The following is a 23273-nucleotide window of genomic DNA, read 5'->3' as shown; positions in this document are numbered from 1 at the left end:
TGTTGAGTATTAGATCTAAACGGAATCCTGTTCTGCAGAGTGATGAGAAATTATTCTTTCCATTCCCTATGTTAATACTGAAAGATGATACCATATTGCCTATTACAAGATCATAGTACGCCTGAACTCCACCTCTGATTCAAGGAAAAGGACTATTGTGCTGAATCAACCAAAAAGGAGACCAAAGGTAATTGAAATCTTTAAGGTGTACTCATATTCTTTACAGCCAAATAGACATAGAATCTATACTACAGATTCTATATTTCTATTTATCCTCAAAGATATTGGTTTATTACAATAATCATTACAGCATACAAAATAGAAATCTATATAAAATATACCCAACATAATTGGCCTCTTACAAATTTTTGTTTCAAAACAAACTGACATACCAGCAAAAAAGAATAAACATGCCTAACAGTTATATAACTTCTTGATACTTTCTAGTACCTGATTCACAATAAGATATTTAAACAGAAAAATATTAAAAGTACCTTTCGTGCCAATGGGATACTCAGTTCAGTGCACATACTATTTAAACTCTTCAAAATTCTTTTTTCCCAACTTCCCTGAAACATAAGGAACAATCTATTATTGTTTCTGGTTTATAATACTGAAACTAGTCAAAAATATTAAAGATATTTTGAGTTACATAGACATGGTAAGGCTAGTTGAGATTGGTTATCTTTATTCATAACTTCACTCAAAAAATATTGATTACTGCCTACTATGTACCAGATACTATCCTTAGTGATGTGAAGTAAGCAGTGAATAACAGAAGGTCTCAGTTCTCAAAGTGACACTCTATTGAGGATGGGAATGAGGATGGATTAAAAAATAAGTCAACAAGTCACATGGTGATAAATATAAGAAAAATTAGAAGGAAATAAAAAGAAATTAAATTTAAGCATTTTATAAATGTTTGATGCTTATAAATCCCACTAACGACCTCATAAAAAAACTTTACAAAAATTATTATACTGCAATTTTTCCAAACATGACATTTTACCCCTAAATAAATATACATCTGTATGCATATTCTTAGAATAAGAACCTTCTCCTACATACCACAATACCATTATCACACCTAAGAAAATGAATAATATTTCATATCATCTAATACACAGTTCATATTCAAAATTTTCCAGTTGTCCCCAAAATATCTTACATATTTTTTTTTTAAATCCAGGATCCATTTTGTTTTTTAAGTTCAGGCCAGTTATCTTTAAGAATGTCACAATCTGGATTTGTCTTACTATTTTTTCACAATATTGATTATTATCTCCTCTGTCTCCTCTATTTCTTGCAAACTGGAAATTAGAAGTTAATTTTAGCAGTCACAGGTTTGATTATTATAGATTTGATTACTAATATATACCATATTTTAATATACTATTCTTTTCAATGCCAAGCTAAAATACCATTTTATATATACATATATATATATATATATATATATATATATATATTTTTTTTTTTTTTTTTTTTTTTGTATTTCCACTAAAATATGCCTAGAGACCACTTCTGGCTAACTAAAACCAAAATAAAATAATACCAAAGTTCCAAAATTCAGACTCTATGAAAAGGAGAGAACCATATACCATAAAGGATAGTTATAATCAGTCAATGAAAATGGAATAATAATAATAGGTCCCTTATGTGCTTGTAATAAAGATTAAAAATGTTAATACATGTTAACTGCTTTGAACAGCAGCATAATAATGGTAATAATAATCATTGAATAATTGATAGCTTTTACTATAGCTATCATTACTCACAGCTTCTTCTTTAACAGACATATTTAAATACATTACTCTTTACCTGGAATATGCTCTCCATGCTCTACTCCAACCCCCACACCCTTATTCCTACTTTATCTAAATAAAACTTATTCACCTTTCATTAAATATCTTCTTCCATTAATCATTCTCACCTGGCCCCGCCCACCCCAGATAGCATTAGGTGCCTTTGCTTATAGGCTCTCACAGCACCCTGTCCTTCAGCTATTATGGAACAAATTACATTTTGTCTAGCACATAATAGATGTTCAATAATTAAACAGATTTCTACTCTAATTTTTTTTCCAATTTTTATTTTTTTATTTTTATTTTTATTATACATACATGTGGGGTACAACGTTGATTTTCAATAATTGTGTAGGATGTGTGGTGGTTATTGCAAGCACTTAAAAGAATTTTAATACAATGGACTGAGCAATGAGTGAGCAGAAAAAAATTCATCTGTAGAAGAAATATACAGCTATGTGAATGTATAAAGTTTAGTTTACTAAATATATAGAAATAGATTTTCAAGAATAAAAGAATACTCTTAATACATTGCATGAAGTAGCCCTTAAACTTACTCCATTTGCTCTTATTTTCAGTTCTCTTGGTTTAGTATAATTAGTTCTCTTAGATTCAAGACTTACTTAGTACCCTTATATGGGTACCTTATTAATGATCAAACATTAATTATAATTATACAACCTACCATCCACCCCTAATATCCTCATCCCCAATTTATGTGGGTAAATGTTATTCACCTTTCAGGTCTCAGCTTAAATATCATTTTCTCTAACAAGACTTTTGTCACCTTCTCCATCCTGAATTGTAAAGGAATCAGGTAAGAAAAAGCTTATTTAAAAAAAAAACAACAAAAAACTTCACTTCCAATTAAGTCATTATTATAAAAATAAAATTTGCATAAGTATTAAAAATCCAGTCCCTGAATTTTTATTATTTATCTGATTACAAAAGGAACCCAATTGCTAGTTATTGAATTATGGTTCCAAATACTCTCCAAATACACTTTCAGTCACTCATGAAAATGGCTCTAGAATTGATAAAAAGACAATTGCTCTCAGACAATAAAACAGAATTAAAGTTACAATGAAATCAATGCATGGCTCACAATATATACTATACATATTTTTAAGATGGTAATACGTAATTTTAATACAGCATAAAACCTAGTAAAAACTAAAATATGAAGGTCATTCAAAATAGAAAGATGACTTTTGGAATGACACCTTGACAAGATACTCTGAAATATATTTGTTAACTTATTCTTTAAAGAATTATTTTGGCAAAAACAGTTCATTCAAATGTTGTCTATAAAGTGATTAATCAACTCTCTCCTAAATAGATATCCCATTGTATGAAGCATTTCATTTTATCAACTTAAAATTTAACATCAGATATAATATATAAAGAAAATAGTTGAGAGAAAAATTTACACAGAAAAGAAATTAGACCAAAAGAAAGTATTTTCAATAGAAGGAGTTGAGGAAATACATAACTATGCGACTTACATGTGTTTACATATATTATTTTATTAATCCTATGAGATGTGTATCATTACCCTTATTTACAAATAAGGAAACTTTTAAAAAAGAACGTATGAAAGCAGAATGAGAAAGAACATTAAGAACTAAAGAAATGCTAATTAAATCTTTATTTGATTATCATTTGTCCTGTGCTCCACAACTAAAGCAAGAACTTAGAAATAATCCAGAACAGAAGAAAGAACATAACTAAAAATCGAAGGAAGAGGAAATAGATGTCCAATTCAGAAAAAGTGGGACTTTTATGGCTAGGACAGAGAGAAATGAGGTTTAAATACCTGAATTTTCAAATAATGAAGACATTGGTTCAACAGATATTTATGGGGCACCTATTAAACACATACCACTAAAGATGAATCAAACAGCATTCCTGTATTAAGAAACACATCACTTTTGTAGTGAAGGTGGGAGGACAAGACAGACACACAAACTACATGTGACAGGTTGCAAAGTTTATAAGAGCATCAGTCCATATGTCAAAAAACTTAGAAAGAACATGAAAGAATGAACAAAGAAACAGGAAGCTAGATATAGCAAAACTTCTACTTATCAATGGAATACATACCACTTCCTTGAAAGACCTAAAAATAATTAAAGAAAAGAGACCGCAGTGGTTGGCCATGTCTTCCCCATCCCTTGTTCCATATCTACAACACAGTTGCAAGGTGGACAGGGCTTTTCCAAGGTATCCCTTGTAAGAACCTCAGTCAGATGGTCAGAGAAGCCATGTCTATAGAAGGTTTGGATGGTCAGAGTAGTTACTTCCATAGAAATCAGGAACAGAATTTCCTGACAATGAGGGGAAATTCAAGAGGAAGCAGCTAGTGGCTACTTTCAAGCTGGGTCATCCTTTAGGTTCTCTCAAGAACTCTAACATTAATTAAGTGGTTGGTATTCATTCATTCCCTTGTTCACTCACTGACACACTAACTAACAAATATTGAACGTCTTCTATGTACCAAGCACAAAACTAAAATCAGTGAGTAAAGTTATAAGGAGCAAATGACCACTTAATACAAAAAAGAAACTTTCCAACAAGTAGAAAGATTTAACCAAACTATGGCTTAACTCAGTGAAATCAAGAGCTCCCTGTTTCCAGAAATCCTCGAGCAAAAGGAGATGGATGAGAGGTGAATACTTGCCAGAATTTGAAGTGGATAAACTTGAAGGTCCACTCTAGCTCCAGTTCTATAGATACTTTGTTTTTCTCAGGTCCTATTTGTGGAGGTGAATAAATAAACCCAAAGTCTCAAAAAGAAATGCTCAGGGAAAAAAATCATCATTATTCTTGTGCTATTACTTAAATAAAAATTTCAATGTACACTTAGCACCAAAATAAATAAATAAATAAAGTAATAGTTTCTACCCAAAAGACTTACAAAATAAATACAAAGCCCTAAAATGTTACTTAAAAGGAAAACAAATGGCTTTTACACTTAAAGTGCTTACATAGGAAGACATTTACCTTTTACCCAAACCCATATCCTCTCTAAATGAAATTACTGTCACTTTCAAGTCAGTTTCCATAATAATAGGAACCTACATATTGACTCAAAGGCTTTCAAGAGTTTTATAAACACAGTAATTTCTAAGCCATGAGAGACAAAAGATTTTACAAGAATCACAACTGTATTAAAATTTTTAAATAGGTATAATGGCCTTGCTACTTTTTTATAACAATGAAAGTAAATAACTTGTCTTCAAAAACCATATATTAAACATGTAGCATGTAAAAAGAACTTATGAAACTATAAAATTAAAAAATATTCTTCACCCTGACCAAAAAAAAAAAAAACAGGATAAAACAAAATAATTGTAAACCAGATATCCAGTGGAAAAATATTTCACTAATTCTTCTCTGATTATAAAAATAATGTTTATTATAGATAATTTGGAACGCAGAACACTATGTAAATAATAAAATGATAGACATCCATAAATTCCATCAACTAAAAATAACTAATACTTTGTTTTCTTCTTTCATTTTTTCTATGTATGCATATGTGTATAACTGAGATATACTCATATATTTACATATACAAACAAGTATTGTAGAATACTTTATATTTACATATACAAACAATATAAAGTAGAATTATATTGTTTTTATATTTTGCTTTTTCCATATAAAATTGCATGCATTTTCCTATTTCATCATATGAGTATTTCTTCAAAAATGACATTTTTGATGTCTATATAACATTGTCTTTTGGAAATACCATGTTTCACTTAAGCAAGTTCTATTGCTAGTTCATTCAGATTATTTTAAATTTTTTACTATTATCATGAACATGTATTTTTGTATTTCTAATTCCTTCCTTTACAAAAGGTTCTAGAAGTGGAATTACTAGGTAAAAGGGTCTCAATATTTTCTAGAGGGGTGCATTCTCCATTTTCTTTGTTTATTCAATTCATTCGTCATTTTAAAAAATATCTATAGAGCATCTACCATATGCCAGGCACTATGCCAGATGTTGGAGATAAACAGTGATGAAAAGTGAAGACACCAGTCCTGTTTCACAGAGACTACAGGATCTATGTGATGATATAGACAACCCAAGTATTATGGTAGGGAAGTACAGAGTGCCTCCCATATGAAGAATGGGAGACACAGGAAAAATACCTGAATACCTGAGATCTGGGGGTCAGAATGCCCTCCTAAAGAAAGTATCATTTTACTTGACAACCTAAATGATGTGCAGAAGTTAGCCAGAAATATATGGGATTGTGTGGAGGCAGTTTCAGGAAGAAACAACAGCATAAGCAAAAGTCCTGCTGGAACAAGTGAAGGAGGTCAAGTATGATTAGAGAGAAAGAGAAAATGTGTATGTGTATGACAGTGGGAATGGTGATGGCAGGATGGGAAGGGACAGTGTAAGAAGGCAAGAGACGAGACTGGAATAGTAAAGAGGGGCACGATCATTTATAGCCTTGTAAGCTGTAACAAATGGTGCCCCGTGTGAGGAATTTTTTGACTCCACGGATCAGAGACTGACCTGCCAAAGCCTTGGAGAGGAGAAGGACGCCTGACATTTATTCATTCCCGTAAGGGAATCACAGGCAGCTTTTCAATTAGCATTGCATGCCTGCAGCAGCGTCTAGCTAGACTTTCACCCGAAGGTTTCTTTTCTCTTATTTTCACTTTTAAAATATGGGAAATTCTTTAACTAAGGAGGAGACTCAACATAAATTACAACTCCAGTGACTCCTTAAAGCAGCTGGCTGTAAAATAACAGAACGACAGCTTGTTAAGTTGTTATTAATTACAAGATAACAATGTCCTTAGTATCCAAAGGAAGGAAACCTTGATTTAGGAGATTGGGAACAAATTGGTCATTGGTTAAAAAATGCAATAGGTCCTGTGAAGGCTTCTCACCTGTCAGTGTGGAATTTATGTTAAATTGCTCTAAGACCTATGCAGGACCTTAATAAAAAACAAAAATGTATTTTTCTTACTTGAAAGGAGGAAGTACGATCTCCGCCACCTCCTCCTCCTCCACCTGCCCCTGATTTTCCACTTCTACCCCCACTTTTAGAGGTGGACAATTCATTCACTCCCTTGATGGAACGATGTCTTAAAGAGGGACATAGTATGGGAGTCGATACTTGTCATGCTTTTCCTGTTATGAGAACTGGACCTAATCCTAGGTATGAAAATCTTCCCTTTTCCTTATTTAAAAAAAATTTTTAAAAACATAATAAAATTGGTTTCCACAATACTTTTACTAAAGGATTTTTAGAATCTATAGCTAATCGTTACAATATGACTCCTTGGGATTGGAAAACACTCAAAAAAACTGTCTTAACAACTGTTCAATATACTGTTTAGTTACAAAAATATTGAGACTATTAATATAACAACTTTAGTAAATATACAAAACAATATTCAAATTGGCATAGACATGTTGTTCAGGGAAGGTTACTTTATGTGTCCCCTCAGGCACAGGCCTTACTTCCTCAACAAGTGCTTGATCAAACAACCTGTACAGCTGTATAAGCATAAAATAAAATTCCACAAACAAATACCCCTACTGGCTCTTTTGCCACCATTGGATAAAGGCCTACTAAACTTTACACAGATTTTAACAGATTTCAAGATGCTATCTCTAGACAAGCAGATAACATTCAGCTGGAAACTTGCCATTGCATACTGTCAGCCACTACCCACCCCCCCACAGGACATCCTTTCCTGTAAAGGAGGGTTGTCTGGACACATTCACAAGACCATCATGACAAATTGTTTACAGTAGTCCCCTATAAAAAAAATTAAGTTGAGGTCTTCATAGAGATCTTCTTTACCTATTGCCTGCAATGACTAATTAAGTACTTAATAACCTTTTAGACCACTGGTGTACATACAAATTCCTTGGGGCCTGGCCCACCCTAGGGAAGATGTGTTAGGTACCACCAGAAATGTCATTCTTGACTTAGAGGGAAGAATGGCTTGAGTTCTCAAGATGGGCTGTCTCCAGATAAGTTAAGCATATTCATCAATTATTTTGGTGAACAGGTTATGCTTCGGGCACTTGCCAGTTCCCAGAGAATAAACTTTCACTAAGTCATGCAGGTGCAATTGGAATGTTGCGACTTTTGTTATCAACTGCTTTAAAAAATCAAAAAAGGTAAAGGACTCAATTCATCCATAACAGAAGATTTAATTTTAGATGAAGCTGGACAAATACAAAAATTGTTTTTACAAAATTATGGGGGCCTTTGCCTAATGATTCAGCAAGACTTATTTTAGGAAAATCTAGTTATTCTAGTCAAGGTATTCAAATAATACCAGAACTTATTGATTCAGGTTGTACTAAACAAATTAAAATCATGGTTACTAGTTTAGAATATCATGTCATTTTCATAAAAATTCATATTGCTCAATTAATATTAATACTATTTATTACCCTAGAAATATAAATTTAAAAAAAGAAAATGGTTTTGATAGTACTGAAACTTGTTGGGTTACAAAGATAATAATGGATGACCCCCCCCCTCACTCTCACCATAAATCAAACAATAACAGGTTTAACTGTTTCAGGAGCAGATATTACTATAATTGTTTCCAAAGACTGGATTCCCTCCCGGAAAACTTGTTCCTCTTTCATGACTGCATTTGGATTGGGAAGAACACGAACCCCACACAAAAACAAATATTCTTTAAAATGTATAGGACTTAAAAGAAAAATTGCAGTTATTGTGTCTTTCATACTGGATCTCCCTATTACTTTATGGGTAAAAAATTTACTAACACATGGGATGTTTACATAGACACTTGCCCTTCCAATTTATTTTAATGGTCACTGCCACTCTCCCATCATTCAAATTGAAACGATGGCCTCTTAAAGATAAAAAAAATCACAATAGGTTTTATTTATTAAAAGTCAATTAGTCCTTAATGATTTACAGAAACTTTTTGGCCATTTTAATTACTCCAGGGGAACCTATTCATTCTATTGTCCTAAACACCCCACATATCCCTACTGGGTTAATATGCCAATTTCTTCCAAATGTAGGAGTTATCACCTATTTCTATTCTTGATGCTTTAACTATATTTATAGATGCTCTAGAAAGTCAGGTAAAGGATCTGTTACCTGACGTGAACAGGGTTCTTGGAAACATTTCCTTACCCTTCATCATAGTTCCACACAACAAGCTGAACTAACAGCTGCTATTACAGCTCTACAACATTTTCCTCATCAACCACTCAATACAGTGGCTGATTCTGCTTATGTAGTTGGTACTTCACAAGTAATTCAAGATTCATTAATTCATTATTGGAATGGACCCCTTTTTAAAAAATGTTTAGATAATTACAAAAATTAGTTCTATGTAAAAATAATCATTCTGTTTTAATAACTCCCACTGAAGAAAGACTTAAACCATTGGTTTTACATGGTCAACCACTACAAAGGCAAAAATGATCAGGGCCTGTTAAATTGTTAACATGGGGAAGAGGGTCTTCTGTTCTTTCTCCTACAGGCCCCCTTTGATACCAGCAAAGGCCATTCGCCAATATCATGTGGCACCACGTGGGCTAAAAACCACCAAAACTCCAAAGATGCCAAAAAACCTGTTTCTGGCCATGCTTTTCCACGTAACTATTAATTCAACAAGATGTGAGGTAACATTAGTATTGATAACGTTTCTCATGCTTTTTTCTCCAACTGTAAGTACTCATGTTTATTGGACACATATAGTAAACCCTCCTGTTTTTGATTTATTAACTTGAGAGGATCATGAGCCTCCTTTTTCTTCTAATGATACTGCTTATAAGGGAGGTAACTGGCTTCCACCCTCAAGTCCTCTTAAAGAATGTGGACAATCCTGCTATAAATTAGGATACAATGCAGGGTGGCATAAACTTACACATGATTGGTATTTCCTCACCAACAAGTTACCCATTTGTATCACACCCAATTGGACAAATAATAATTTATGCATTCCTTTCTCTCCCCAATGGTATGTGAATTATATAATAAAAAAATCCAAATTGACTTTTAGCATTAAAACATCAGTAGTTTATTTCCACTGCCGGAGTTCCAGGAATTCTTTGACCTGGTAAAGATCATCCTAAACCTAATATTCCTATCTGTTCCCATCCCTGGAATTCCACAGAAGATGGTGGAGATCTGGACTGGGTTTCTTATCATTCCATCAATTTTACAGAAAAAAACATTAATTAATAATTTAACATTAGAAAATTGGGGACTTCGAAATTTATTAGTACTTCATTCCAACAGTACTTGGAATTACACTCTTCCTTTTAATTATTCCGGATCCCTTTATAAATGGAATCCAGGTTTGGCTGGTCCAATTTTAAGATTAAAATATGATTCTTATTATTCCCCTCTTAAAAAGACAATTTGGCATCTTGCTATCCCATTCTTCCCTCACATAGTAAAACAAGGACAATTTCAAATTATCAATTAGAGACTACACTGGATAGCTCAAGACCATGTTAATTCAGTTATGATTCGTACTTCTCGTCCTTATATACTTGCTATGTTATCTACAAATTTCTCTTTTTCCTTTACTTCAGAATTTAATACTATCCTTCTGGCTAATTTTACTTGGTTCACTCCTTGCATCACTCACTTTAATATTATTACTCTTAATATATCATATGTTTTCATATTAAAACAAAGAGTTAAAGCTTGGTTACCTGTTAACCTTACATGACAATGTGTGGGAAATTCAGCTTTAGAACAAGTCACTTCTGCTCTTGAACAACCTCACCCTAAGAGGTTTTTCGGTATTCTCATTGCTTCTATAATTGCAGCCACAGCAGCAACTGCCATTGTCACTTTAACTCATTCTATTCAAACAGCACAGACAATAAATAATTATTTTCAAAATGTAAACTCTGAGCTTTTGTCTCAAATTTAAATTGACCAAGAAATTCTACAAAGATTAGATGGCTTAGAGGCAGCTGTATCTTGGATTGGTGAACACCAACAAGCTCTCTGGACTTGAAATCAACTTAATTGTGACACAGGATAGAGCGTCACGTGTGTCATTTCCCTTTCCTTTAATTCCTCCACCTCTTGGGAAGATGTACAAAAAATGTTACATGGAGCCTTTCATTCTGAATTACATGGAGATATTCAAAACTTAAAAATTCAACTTCAACAACAAATAACACAACTTCAAAAAGAAGCTCAACAAATTACTACTGATCATTTAAATGATTTGGCTCATTCACTTAACCCGACCAATTGGTTTTCTGATTTAAACATAAGAATTTGGATTATTGCTGGAATTAGTATCTTATGTGTTCTATGTTTTTTTTTATAGTGATTAAACTTTTATGTTCCGTGTTCTAACAGACTCATTGAGCTGAAGTAATGCTGACTCTTCTTCATCAAAACGCCTTTGTTTCCACCGTTGTCTCCAATTCTTTGATTTCTTCTGATTTTTTTTTTTTAATAATTAAAAGGGGGGAAATGTAGAGGGTTAGAAATCTTGATTCCTATTTGATTATTAGATAGGGTTTTTAAGTAATACACGCATGAGACAAAAGTCTTCAGATAAGAGGCAAGAGCCTAAAGTTAGGAGGGCAAGAGCCCACCAAATCAATTCTAATCACTATTAAGGTTAGGGATTATATACACTGATTGTTAATATAATGGGTTCATTGAAAGATTTTGTGAAAAGGAAACTCACACAGATTTAAAGCCTTTAATGTGAACAAGAGAACTGAAACAAAACAATGATTGTCCTGAGGACAATAACCTTTAATACAACAAAGCTTAAATGATGAGAAAACATGTGAGTTAAGATTTCCAAGGACGTTTTGCTAGATTAATTAGTACGTGGGGGTTGATCCATATTTTGCTTTGAGCTGTTTCTGTGAGTTTCTCAAGAAGTCAGGCACTTTTGTGATTGTCTTATTGTTTCTTTTGCATGTCACCCAGCTTAAATTTATGACTCTTTTGATGGTATATTGTTTAAACTATTTTGAATTATGCATGCTTGGATGAAGATTGTTACACAGCCAATTTCTGTATGTTCTTACTATGACTGATTAGCCATCTGTTCTTTTCCTGTAATTTCCTTGTTTTCTCAATAAAAACTGAAGCAAAAACTGACTTGGGGCTGCTACCGAGTATCTCCTTCTAACAGAGCAGTTGCTGAGGTGCAGTCCCTTTGGGCTCACATCACATTCATGTTGCTTTGAGTAATCCTTTTTCATCTCTGTTACACAGCAAGAGGTGTAACAGTAAGCCATAGTAAGGAATTTCAGCTCTATCCTGAAAGTCCTGGAAGTTTTAAGAAATAGAGTGACAACACAGAAGGCAGAAAGAATAATTAGGGAAGGGGTGAGAACTGAAGTAATGTAAAAATTAACAAAATTCTCATTTTTGCAAAGGTTACAGGATTGATAGAGAACAGAGTAAATTCAATCTTGAGTTTGAGCATTTCTGGGCTAGAGAAACAGACTGACTATCATCAGGTAGTACAGTTTCTGGAGCCAGACTGTCCAAGTTCAAATCCCAGCTCTACCACCTATTAGTTTACAAAGGTAGACATGTCTAAGACCATAAGAGTAACTCAGCCCATAAGGTTGTCATGAATATTAAATTACATAATTACAGTTCTGTGTGCTTACTAGTATTATTTCACAATATTTATTACCATATTTATTGTACTTATACAATATTTATTATTGCACTTATATTTATTACACTGGTATCAGTTTTTTCAAATATTGTTTTCTCTATAAGCTATAGCAAAGTAATTCTCAAACTACTTTACATGAAAATAGCATTTCATGATCATGTAAGTTTGAATAACACTGGACTAAATACAATTAAACCACACAGGCAACCAAAGGAAAAATAAACAAATGGGATTATATCAAACGAAAAAGCTTCTGCACAGCAAAAGAAACAATTAACAGAGTTAAAAGACAACCAACAGAGTGGCAGAAAATGTTTGCAAAATATACATCTGACAAAGGATTAATATCCAGAATACATAAGGAACTCAAACAACTTTACAAGAAAAAAACAAGCAACCCAATTAAAAAATGGGCAAAAGAGCTAAGTAGGCATTTCTCTAAGGAAGATATACGAATGGCCAACAGACATATGAAAAAATGCTCAACATCACTCAGCATCCGGGAAATGCAAATCAAAACCACACTGAGATACCATCTAACCCCAGTTAGAATGGCTAAAATTCAAAAGACTCTGAACGATAAATGCTGGTGAGGTTGCGGAGAAAAAGGAACTCTCATACATTGTTGGTGGGACTGCAAAATGGTGCAGCCTCTATGGAAAATGGTATGGAGGTTCCTCAAACAATTGCAGATAGATCTACCATATGACCCAGCTATCCCACTGTTGGGAATACACCCAGAGGAATGGAAATCATCAAGTCAAAGGTATACCTGTTCCCCAATGTTCATTGCAGCACTCTTTACAATAGCTAAGAGTTGGAACCAGCCCAAATGTCCATCATCAGATGAGTGGATATGGAAAATGTGGTACATCTACACAATGGAATACTACTCTGCTATAAAAATGAATGAAATACTGCCATTTGCAACAACATGGATGGACCTTGAGAGAATTATATTAAGTGAAACGAGTCAGGCACAGAAAGAGAGATACCACATGTTCTCACTTATTGGTGGGAGCTAAAAATTAATATATAAATTCACACACACACACACACACAAAAACAAACTAGTGGGGGAAGAAGATATAACAACCACAATTACTTGAAGTTGATACGACAAGCAAACAGAAAGGACACTGTTGAGGGGGAGGGAGGAGAGGGAGGAGGGAGGGAGGTTTTTGGTAAAGGGCAACAATAATCAACCACAATGGATATCGACAAAATAAAAGTTAAAAATAAATAAATAAATAAAAATTAAAAAATAAAATTCTAAAAAAAATTAAAATAAATTAAATTAAATTAAATTAAACCAGATTTCTTTACTGCAGAACTTCTCTGAGCCTTTAACATGCCAAAATAAATTGTGATCAACAAAATAAAGGCGTATTGGATTAAAACACAAAGTATAAAATAAATATCCATGAGTCTATACTCATATAAATAAATGATTGAATAAATAAATAAGTAGGGAAGAAAAGACAACTCTTCCACGCAGAAGAATTCCAAATAATTTATATAGATATTCCTCCCTTAAGGACATATTTAAGGAGGAGGAACATAATTCCCCACTCCTTAAGTGTGGTCTAAACACAGTGACTTCTTTCCAAAGTGTGCAGTATGGAAAGATGGAAAAAAAGAGTAACATTACAGTGGAGAAACCTCACAAATATTACCTCAGCCAGGCGCTCAAGGTCAACAGCAACAGTGAGAAATCATGTTGACAGCATGCACCATGATATGGTGTGATGAATGTAAGTGGAACTTTACATCTGCGATCTGCCTCAAAAATAAACCCATAATCCCAGTCTATTAATGAGAAAAACATCAGATAAATTCCAACAGAAGGATCTTCTACAATATACCTGAACTTGACAGGCCATCAAAAACAAGAAAAGTCTGAGAAACTGTCATGGCCAAAAGGAGCAAAAGGAGACATGACAACCAAATGTAATGTGGTATCCTAGGTGGGATCCTGGAACAGAAAAAGGACATCAGGTTAAAACTAAACAAATGTGAATAAAGAATGGACTTTAACTAATGATGTATCAATCAATATTGATTCATTAATTGTAACAAATGTGCCATACCAATGTAAAATGTTAATAACAGGGGAAACTGATATGGGATCTATGACAACTCTTTGTACTAGCTTCTCAAAACTCTTCTAAAAAAATCATCTATTAAAAATAATAAAATAAATTGTGATTTATCAAGAGAAAAGCAGTGTGCCTCAATTCCCAAACTTATTTGTCCATGGAACCCTTTTTGTGGTACATTTCTCGGGGTTAATATTCAGCAGAAAATACTCTGGAAAATGCTGATGCAGAATAAGAAGCCTTATAACCCCATCAGCCCAGAAAATTAACTACCAATTTAGCTTGCCAAAAACTGCAGACAGCTGATTTACATCCCAACTCTGAATACATAAGCAAGAGCTAAATGATGTTAAAATAACTCATAAAACTTTCATAGAATAAAAAAGAAGTGGAATCTCTCCAGGATACAAATCATAAATATTTTTTTAGCCCACATTTTACTGAATAAAAAGGAGGAAAAAACACTAACTGGATTTTTAAAAATTCTTTTTGATTGTAAAGAGCAAAGACTACCCTAATAAGAAACCATCTGTACACTGCTCCTTCACCGTGCTCCTACAAAACTTCCTAGCCACCTCCCTTATATGACAGAGCACTTTCTACCTTGTATTACAGAGACTTGCGTCCAAATCTTATTTCAATTACTAAGCCATGCAGTTACCTGAAGGCAGATCTGTATCTAATTTATTTCTGAATCTCCACAACGTAGTGTCTTCTACTCAGGACATTCAGTAAATATCTTTTAAATCACCATTGTAATACTTGGTAGAAGAGACAGCAAACTCTTTTACTGTTAATCCAACATAAACTTACCAAGTTCCTGCTACATAAAGTTCAGTGAACTAGACGCAACAGGTATGTAAAAATGTTTTTAAACTGTTAATTCTTTCAGGAGGCATTTAACAAAAGTTAGAAATATATATATAGAAATTACTAAAATGGAATGCAATTCATGATAAGGGCCATAAAATGATAGAGAGCTATAAGAATTCAAGAGAGGAGACATCCTTTCAACAGGGCAACAATAACATCAAAGAAGAGATGCCATCTAAACTAACCCTCACAAAACAGATGGGATTTCCATAATGCAAAGCAGGTAGAAAGGGCTTCCCAAGTTAGAAAAACAAAATATAAAAAGTGTTAATGATGCAAAAGGAAAAGGCAAAATGATTCACTTGGACAGGCACATAGGACAGTTATAAGACAGAAGAGATTTACAATGCGGAAAGGGAAGCTGGGGACAGATAGTAAAAATTTTTAAATGCTGGGCTTTGAAGTAGGAACTTCATTTGGTAGCCAGTTGGGAGTCACTGAAGGTTTGTTAAAAGGCAGTGAGATACATTATAAGAGTTCATCTGCTTGTAATTAAAGTTAATAGTATTGAGACTACATAAGGAGATGGAGAGAGGGAGACTGAAAGTTGGGAGGTGTAAGACTAAAACAAGGATGTGAATTAAAGCACAATGTCTGAAACAAAGTAAACACTCAATAAAGGATAGTCATCATTATCAGCATTGTCATCATCATTGTTGTGATCACTATGGTTATAGCTTTGGTAATGAAAAGAAAGACTATAAGACTATAAAAGAAATAACTGATATAACTTAGTGACTATCTGGATATGAAAAACTGAGGCCAAAGATATTTCAAGTCTAAATTACTATAATAATGATGCATACCCATTAACAGAAATAATATCAGGAAGAGATGCTCATTTTAGGAAGAACACAGTAAACTCACAGTCTGATCTTACAGAAGAAATGTACATCAGACAGTTGATCATGGAGGACTGGAACAAAAAGAGATGCAGCAGCAAAGAAGAGGGAAGCTGTGGAAGCTTGAATGAAATAATTTGAATATTCTTAATAAATAAGCAAAGGACTAGAATGGCAGATAAAATGGAAGCCTGACGCCTAAAGGGGCAAGAGATTATGAAGTACAAGAGAGAACATAATGGAATGACAATCACAAGATCCAGACTAAGGATCTTTCATGCAAAAAAACGAGAACTGCCCAAGAGAACAGAGAGCTGAAAAACTGGATGTCTCAAGGAGAACAAACATATGGAAATAGACACTTACTGGTAGAGGAAGTTATTAGTATGACCATGGTTAAAGAATCAATTAGTTCAACAATCATTCACTGAGAGTGTTCTCTGGCTAGGCATTATGATAGATGCTGAGGATAAAAAGCACAGTCCACTCTCAAAAAATGAATAATTTAGTGCAGGGGTTGGCAAACCTTCTTTAAAAGGGCAGAGAGTAAATATTTTAAACTTTGCAGGCCATAAGTTCACTTTTGTAACTACGTAATTCTGTCATTGTATTGCAAAAGCAACCATAGACAATATATAAATGAATGAGCAATACTATTTTCCAACAAAACATATTTTATTAATTTCTATAATTTTCAGGTGTCACAGATATTATTATTTTGATTTTTCAGCCAGTTAAAAATGTGCAGATAAATTCCTAACTTGCCAACCCTTTTAAAACAGGTAGCAGGCCAGACTTGACCCATGGGCCGTAGTTTGCCAATTCCTAATGCAGGGGGTAAGTCCAGAAAGAAAAGAGAGGAGTACCATACATTTTATACATACCCTTACCCTTCACATATATTCTCAAACACTAGCAATAGGCTTTAAGAATGAACTTATTATTTCTTCTCTGTCTCTTCTCTGCAGTCATGATAGAAAACCAACCATTGTGTTTTCTTTCTTATATCTAATATGCTAAAACTAATACTTTCTCTATATCTTTTAGAAATTTTCAAATTTTACCAAAAAATTTAGACCCCAAACCTTCTTAGTTTTATTTTCTCGAGTTTAAATCTTTACAACAAAAGACCACACAATTCTTTCACCCTGTATCATTTAACTATTACACTTGATGACAAATCAATAAATATTATGATACCTAGCTCTAAAAAATATCACCTACAGACAGAAATATATTACACATTTCCTCAAATATCTCCATGTTTTTTGCTTATATTGCCTTCTTTCACCATCTAATGTTGAGGATTTTTAAATAAAAATAAAAGTTGAAAAACAAAAATTTGCTTAACATCCACTGCTGTGGAAAAAAGTAACTCAAAGCAGCAGAAAAATTTCAAGAGCAGCAGAACCATGATGTTAATCATTGAAGTTGAGTGATGAGTTCATGGGAATTCTTTAGGATGTATGTGAAACTTTTCATTATAAAAAGGATTTAAAAATCTATTTCTGAGGCTATGGTGGAGAAGGAAGGTAAACTCTCACTGTGATATTAATTAAATGCCTCAGCAGCGACAGTCACAGAGTCCTACCAACACTGTGAGGAAGTCTTACCAACACTGTGAGGAAGTCTTACAAACAAGACTGAGCCAAAGGGAGGTAATCTAGGCTGTGCTGAGGTGAAGGACAGTTGAAAGTTAGGGGCATGTGATAGAATGCATTGAGTTTCTATTTTAAAAGCTTTTTATAGTTTTTCTCCTTAAATTATTTTATTTTATCCTTTTAAAATGATTCTTAGTGGTTGCCAGCCCATTTTGATAGCAGATTCATTTGAGTTCTGTAACAACAGAATTAGCATGTGACAACCTGTTGTGAGAACAAATATATTTCATATACAGTACCAAGAACAATGGCTTCAAAAGTCGAAACTTATAGGGAAGAGGGTGTCAGTTCATTCACATTTCATTCCTTTAATATCACAGGGCTGAGGAATAGATTATCACGTAATACTTAAAGCACATTTTAAATTTCAGGCTAGGATGGTGTGTGATTTTTTTCTTCTTCTACTCAATTTTTTCCATTATTACTATAGTTAAATAGGTATAATCCTTTGTTACTGAAAATAAAAAGGAACAGTATGCAAATACTATTAACATCATATTAGTGGTTCTTATCCAGTCTTTTATATAATGAATAATATATATTTCTGACATTAATAAGGATCTTCTACTCTGTAATATATAACTCAGCATGAAAAAATAAAATGAAAATGAACAATAGCCAACCTGTGCTTTCCTCATGTATACCAAAGGTTCTTTAAGATGTTCAGGAGGTGCAGCAGGATGACTAGGTAAAGGAAACCTAGGAGCAAAAAGAGGCAGCTAAATATTATACATTACTCTTGATAATTAATTCTCCTGGTTAGAAATTACTTACCTCTATAATCCATGTCATAAATAAAATAGAATGTTTGTTAGTAGTTCAATGTGTTTATACAAGGTGCAATAAAACTTTAATTTTTATCCTACTAGTATTGAAGTTCTATATTAAAATTTTAACTACATGTTAAAAGTTAAATTGCATGATAACCTGTATTCACAAACTGAGGTAATTCTTAAATTACCTATCTCTGTAAATGCTCACATGAAAATTGTCATAACCATTAACTTTGGCATACAATATTTTAACATTAACAGAAATTAAAGGTAAAAAAAAATCCATTAACTTACCAATATATCAACTCATTTCATTTCTCCCAACTTCCCTGTTCACGTGATTATATATATTTTTACAAAATCGAAATGATAATATAAATACTATTTTTGGTAACAGCCATGTTTTAATACATGATATACAAACTCACAAATTTAGCAAAATTTAAAAATTTTAATATATTATAAATTACTTCTGTTTTCCAAGTAACACTACACTTTATATCAGAATGTATTGTTTTTATAAAGAATATAGATTCATTTAGTCAATAAATATTAGAGCAATTCTAGGTACCAAAATATGGTAGACAATATCCCATTTTCTAGTAAAGAAAGGCAGTCAATAATTATGAAAAGAAATAATAAATAGAATAATATCAGATAGTAATACGTATCATTTATTTAGAAATATTTGATGAGAACCTATCTAGCAGGTTCCTAAGCAGTTTCCTGTGCTTCCAGACGATTTTCAACCTATTTGGCAACTTGCTTGGCTGTTAGCCAGGAGTGATGTCTTCTTTATTCACCAGTGATTGTATTTCCAGTGTCTAGCATAATGCCTGGCACATACTAGATATGATGTTGACTGGATAAAATGCAAATGTGATCATGTCACTACTTTGCTCAAAATTAGAAAGTGACACCCAAATGCTTTTAGGATCCAGTCTACAAAGCCTTGAGTAAGGTGCTTACTCCTGCCTACATATCTAACATCACCCTTTGCCATGCCCACTGATATGGATTGTGTCCCCAAGTTTTATGTATTAGTATCTTGATCCCCAATGTGACAGTTAAGAGGGTAGGAAATCCTACTATGGTAATTGCAAGTTGGGGCCTTGAAGAGGTAACTAGATTGCTGGGCCATGCCTAACGAATGGATTAAAAGACATTGGTCATGGGTGTGGTTCTGAGGGCTTTTAAAGGAGAGTGCATGAGGAACTCTCTCTCTCTCTGCTCCACCATTTCTGCCATGTGAGACCCCTGGGTCAGGGTTGCCACCATCAAGACCCTCACCAGATGTGTTCCCTGGACTTTGGACTTCACAGCCTCCAAAACTGTAAGCAATAAATTTTGTATTCTTTATAAATCACCCAGTTCCAAATATTTTGTTATAAGCAACAGAAATGGACTAATACACCCCCTTCACCCTCTACCATCCAGCCATATGAACTTTTATTCCTCCATTGCACCACATTCCTTTCCACCTCTAAACCTCTGAGCCCATTCCTTTCTGCCTAAAGTGCTTTTCTTCTCTACTCCTTCCCCTAACTCAGCTCAGCTTTCCTACCTCAGCCTGAATATTGTTTCCTTTGTTAAGTCACCACAGAATCCCCAAATCTGAGTTAAATGCCTGCTCTATGGGCTTCTTGTACTTCCCCTACCATAGCACTTATTATACTGTACTGTAATTGCCTCTTTAAAATCTGTGTGTGCCCCACTGGGATGTAAGCTCCATGAAAGCAACAACTGTCTAGCTTGCTCATTACCCTCAGCACCTGGCTCAGTGCCTAAAACATAGCAAATGTACAGTAGCACTTAAAACTAAGAGGGCAAAGGACTGTATGATTAGGACATTTTGAAAGTACCTAGGACTACTATCTGAGCACTCTTCCAGTGAAAGCCATGAATGTCTATGAAGACTTAACCAAATTTGTGTTCTAGTGTAAGGTACCCATTATCTAAAATCCTTCCACCTTAGGCCCACTTACTGTTCAACACTCATACCTCTCTGTGGTATGGTAGACATTTGCATATACCTTCTATAACAGTAGACTATGGCATATGTTTTTATAACATGGATATATATAGTAAGGTTTTTTTTAAAAGGTTTATTTACTTCTTTAATTTATGTTCCTTAGAGAAAGAGATAGGTCATTTGAGTCTTCATAAATTGCTCTGTACAAAGTACAATGAATACTAAGACACAGAAAGAAATCAGTGCATTTTCATTTTGTATGTAGAGATTGTCTTAGTTAAATCTTTATAGTAAGGTTAAGATTAATAATTATACTGAGTTTCCTTAATTCAACAAATATTTAACATGTTAGCATTGGTAGGTGGCTCAATAACTGTTGACTCAATATCATTTATTTGATGCTATAAGAGATATTAAAAGAAACATAAGACACAATTCTTATTCCAGAACAGTTTTAATCTAGTCCAGTGATAAGATATAGACATATGTGAGATGTAGTAAACGCACAGGCTTTGAAATCAGACAGCTAGAGGTCAAGCCCTAGCACCACCGTTTACTAGCTACACGATCTTCAGCAAATGACTTAAGTGGTCTGCTATGGTTTGAATGTTTGTCCTCCTCAAAACTCATGTTGAAATTTAATTGCCTTGTAACTGTATTAAGATGTGGGGCCTTTGCGAGGTGATTAGGCCATGAGGGCTTCACCCTCATTGGTGAGATTGGTGCCTTTATAAAATGGTGAGTTTGGCCCCTTCTTGCCCTCTCACTTTCTGCCATGTGATGATGCAGCAAGAAGGCTCTCATCAGATGTCAGCACCTGGACCTTGGACTTCCCAGCTTCCAGTCAATAAATTACCCAGTCTCAAGTATTCTGTTATAGCAGCACAAAACAGATGAAGACAGTGGTCTAAGCCTCAATTTTCTCTTCTGTAAAATGGTGACAATAATAAATTCTACTTCACAGAGTTGTTATAAAGATTACATCAAATAGGCAAATGAATATAAAGTGCTAGCATGGTACCTGGCACAAAATAAGCATTCAATCAATGTAGATTATCATTAATATAATATTGGATAGTTATTCACACAATAATAAATATGCAACTGTTTAAAAAGAATGGGAAAGATAATTTAAGTATGCAATCTAAAGTGGGAAGAGCTAGTCACAAATTACATATAAATAACAGGATACAGAAATTTTTCTGTTATATTTGTTAAATAAGAATCTGATAAAATTTTTGGAATGCTTATTTAAAAAAGTAAAATTTAGTGAGCTATTTTCAAGTATGATTTGTATAGCTCATGTGTTCCACACCTCTATTAGGCATAAGAGAGAGTGTGTGTGTACTTTTTAGCTCCAATTATTTAATATTACCTAATGAATATTCTTTCTTTACTTTTTGCTTCCCTTACTTATCCATCTAATGGTTGCTGCCAATGAAAAATGCAACAGAATATGTTAAGTCCACTCTATTCTTTCAATTTATGTTAGAGGAAACACTTCTTCCCCACTCCCGATGTTCCCTTCCATGTGAAAGAGTTCCATTACTGTAACATTCTTGGTCTTTCTCCAGGGCTTTACTCATTACACCACAGAAGAGTTTTAATGTCTTACCCAACTTTTAAATTTGGGAAGATTAAACTGAACATGCTCACCCTGATCCAACACTATTTGATTGGCAGGTTAAGACTACTTAATTCTGGAGTTCAGTTAAGGGACTCATTTTGCTCTCCCACTAAGCTATGTCCTCCTATCCTGTTGTTATCAGTAAAAAATGTAAGTTTGAGCTCCCATCTGCCTTTCTGTTTTATCTTATTTCTCAACTTGTTCAGATTCCAAGTGAGGAAGAAAGGTAGTATTACTGGACTCCTTAAACTATCCCAAGTTATTCAAAAGAATATTTATTTAAAGTTCTGTTGTGTAGGACACTGAAGATATGATCATGAACAAAACAGTTTCTGCCATCACATAAGAAGGCAGTCTGTCACACAGAACAATTTTCAGGAATGCATTAGATCACAAAAATAACAATCATTGGTAACATCTCCTTGGATTGAGAATTCAGTGTTTTGAATTACAGACAATAGGCATATCTACTACACATTGTGAATTTAAAACCTTGTTATGATAAACGTCTATTCCTTTGGTGATTAGTACTGAAGGTACGGTCACAGTTGTAAATGTAGAACCCCCTGCTTCCAACTCGTGTATACGCTATAGAACTTTGTTTTCCCTCTATAGCTAGCCCTTAATGATAAACTAAGATTGTTTCGAAAGCAGACATCGTGTCTCGCCCGATACATTTACCTATATAAACTCCAGCCCTCAGTCGATCTGGGAGGCAGTTGGGACTTTACCCTCTGTCTCCTGGTTGATGTCTTCTGAAGTAAAAAGCCTTTCCTTGAAGTTGTGTCTGGCAGGTATTACTGGTGATCTTATAGCAGCAAGCACTCAGACCCACACAGGTCAGGAATTCCTCCAGAAGGGGAATCCCATGGAATTCGTTCATTACTACAATCAAATTCAATTAATAGAGAGGACTTACATCTGATGTTATTTAAGTATTCAAAAGCCAACTGGGAAGATAGTGA

The 23273-nt window shown here is 33.8% G+C and overlaps 1 protein-coding gene across 2 annotated transcripts in view; it reads right to left on the bottom strand.

Annotated features, from left to right (window-relative positions):
• The window catches only part of TBC1D19 (TBC1 domain family member 19), a 154081-nt gene that overhangs the window by 100461 nt on the left and 30347 nt on the right, over positions 1–23273 (bottom strand). For both annotated transcript variants that reach the window (XM_063108149.1, XM_063108150.1), the window contains exons 4-5: positions 18560–18635; positions 495–569 (exon numbers count right to left, since the gene is read on the bottom strand). In XM_063108149.1, the coding sequence (XP_062964219.1) occupies positions 495–569; positions 18560–18635 (151 nt within the window). The remainder of the gene's footprint in view (positions 1–494; positions 570–18559; positions 18636–23273) is intronic.

This window comes from Cynocephalus volans, chromosome 9, assembly GCF_027409185.1.
Source record: "Cynocephalus volans isolate mCynVol1 chromosome 9, mCynVol1.pri, whole genome shotgun sequence".
Classification (NCBI taxonomy): domain Eukaryota; kingdom Metazoa; phylum Chordata; class Mammalia; order Dermoptera; family Cynocephalidae; genus Cynocephalus; species Cynocephalus volans.
This window is presented reverse-complemented; position numbering and strand designations above follow the sequence as displayed.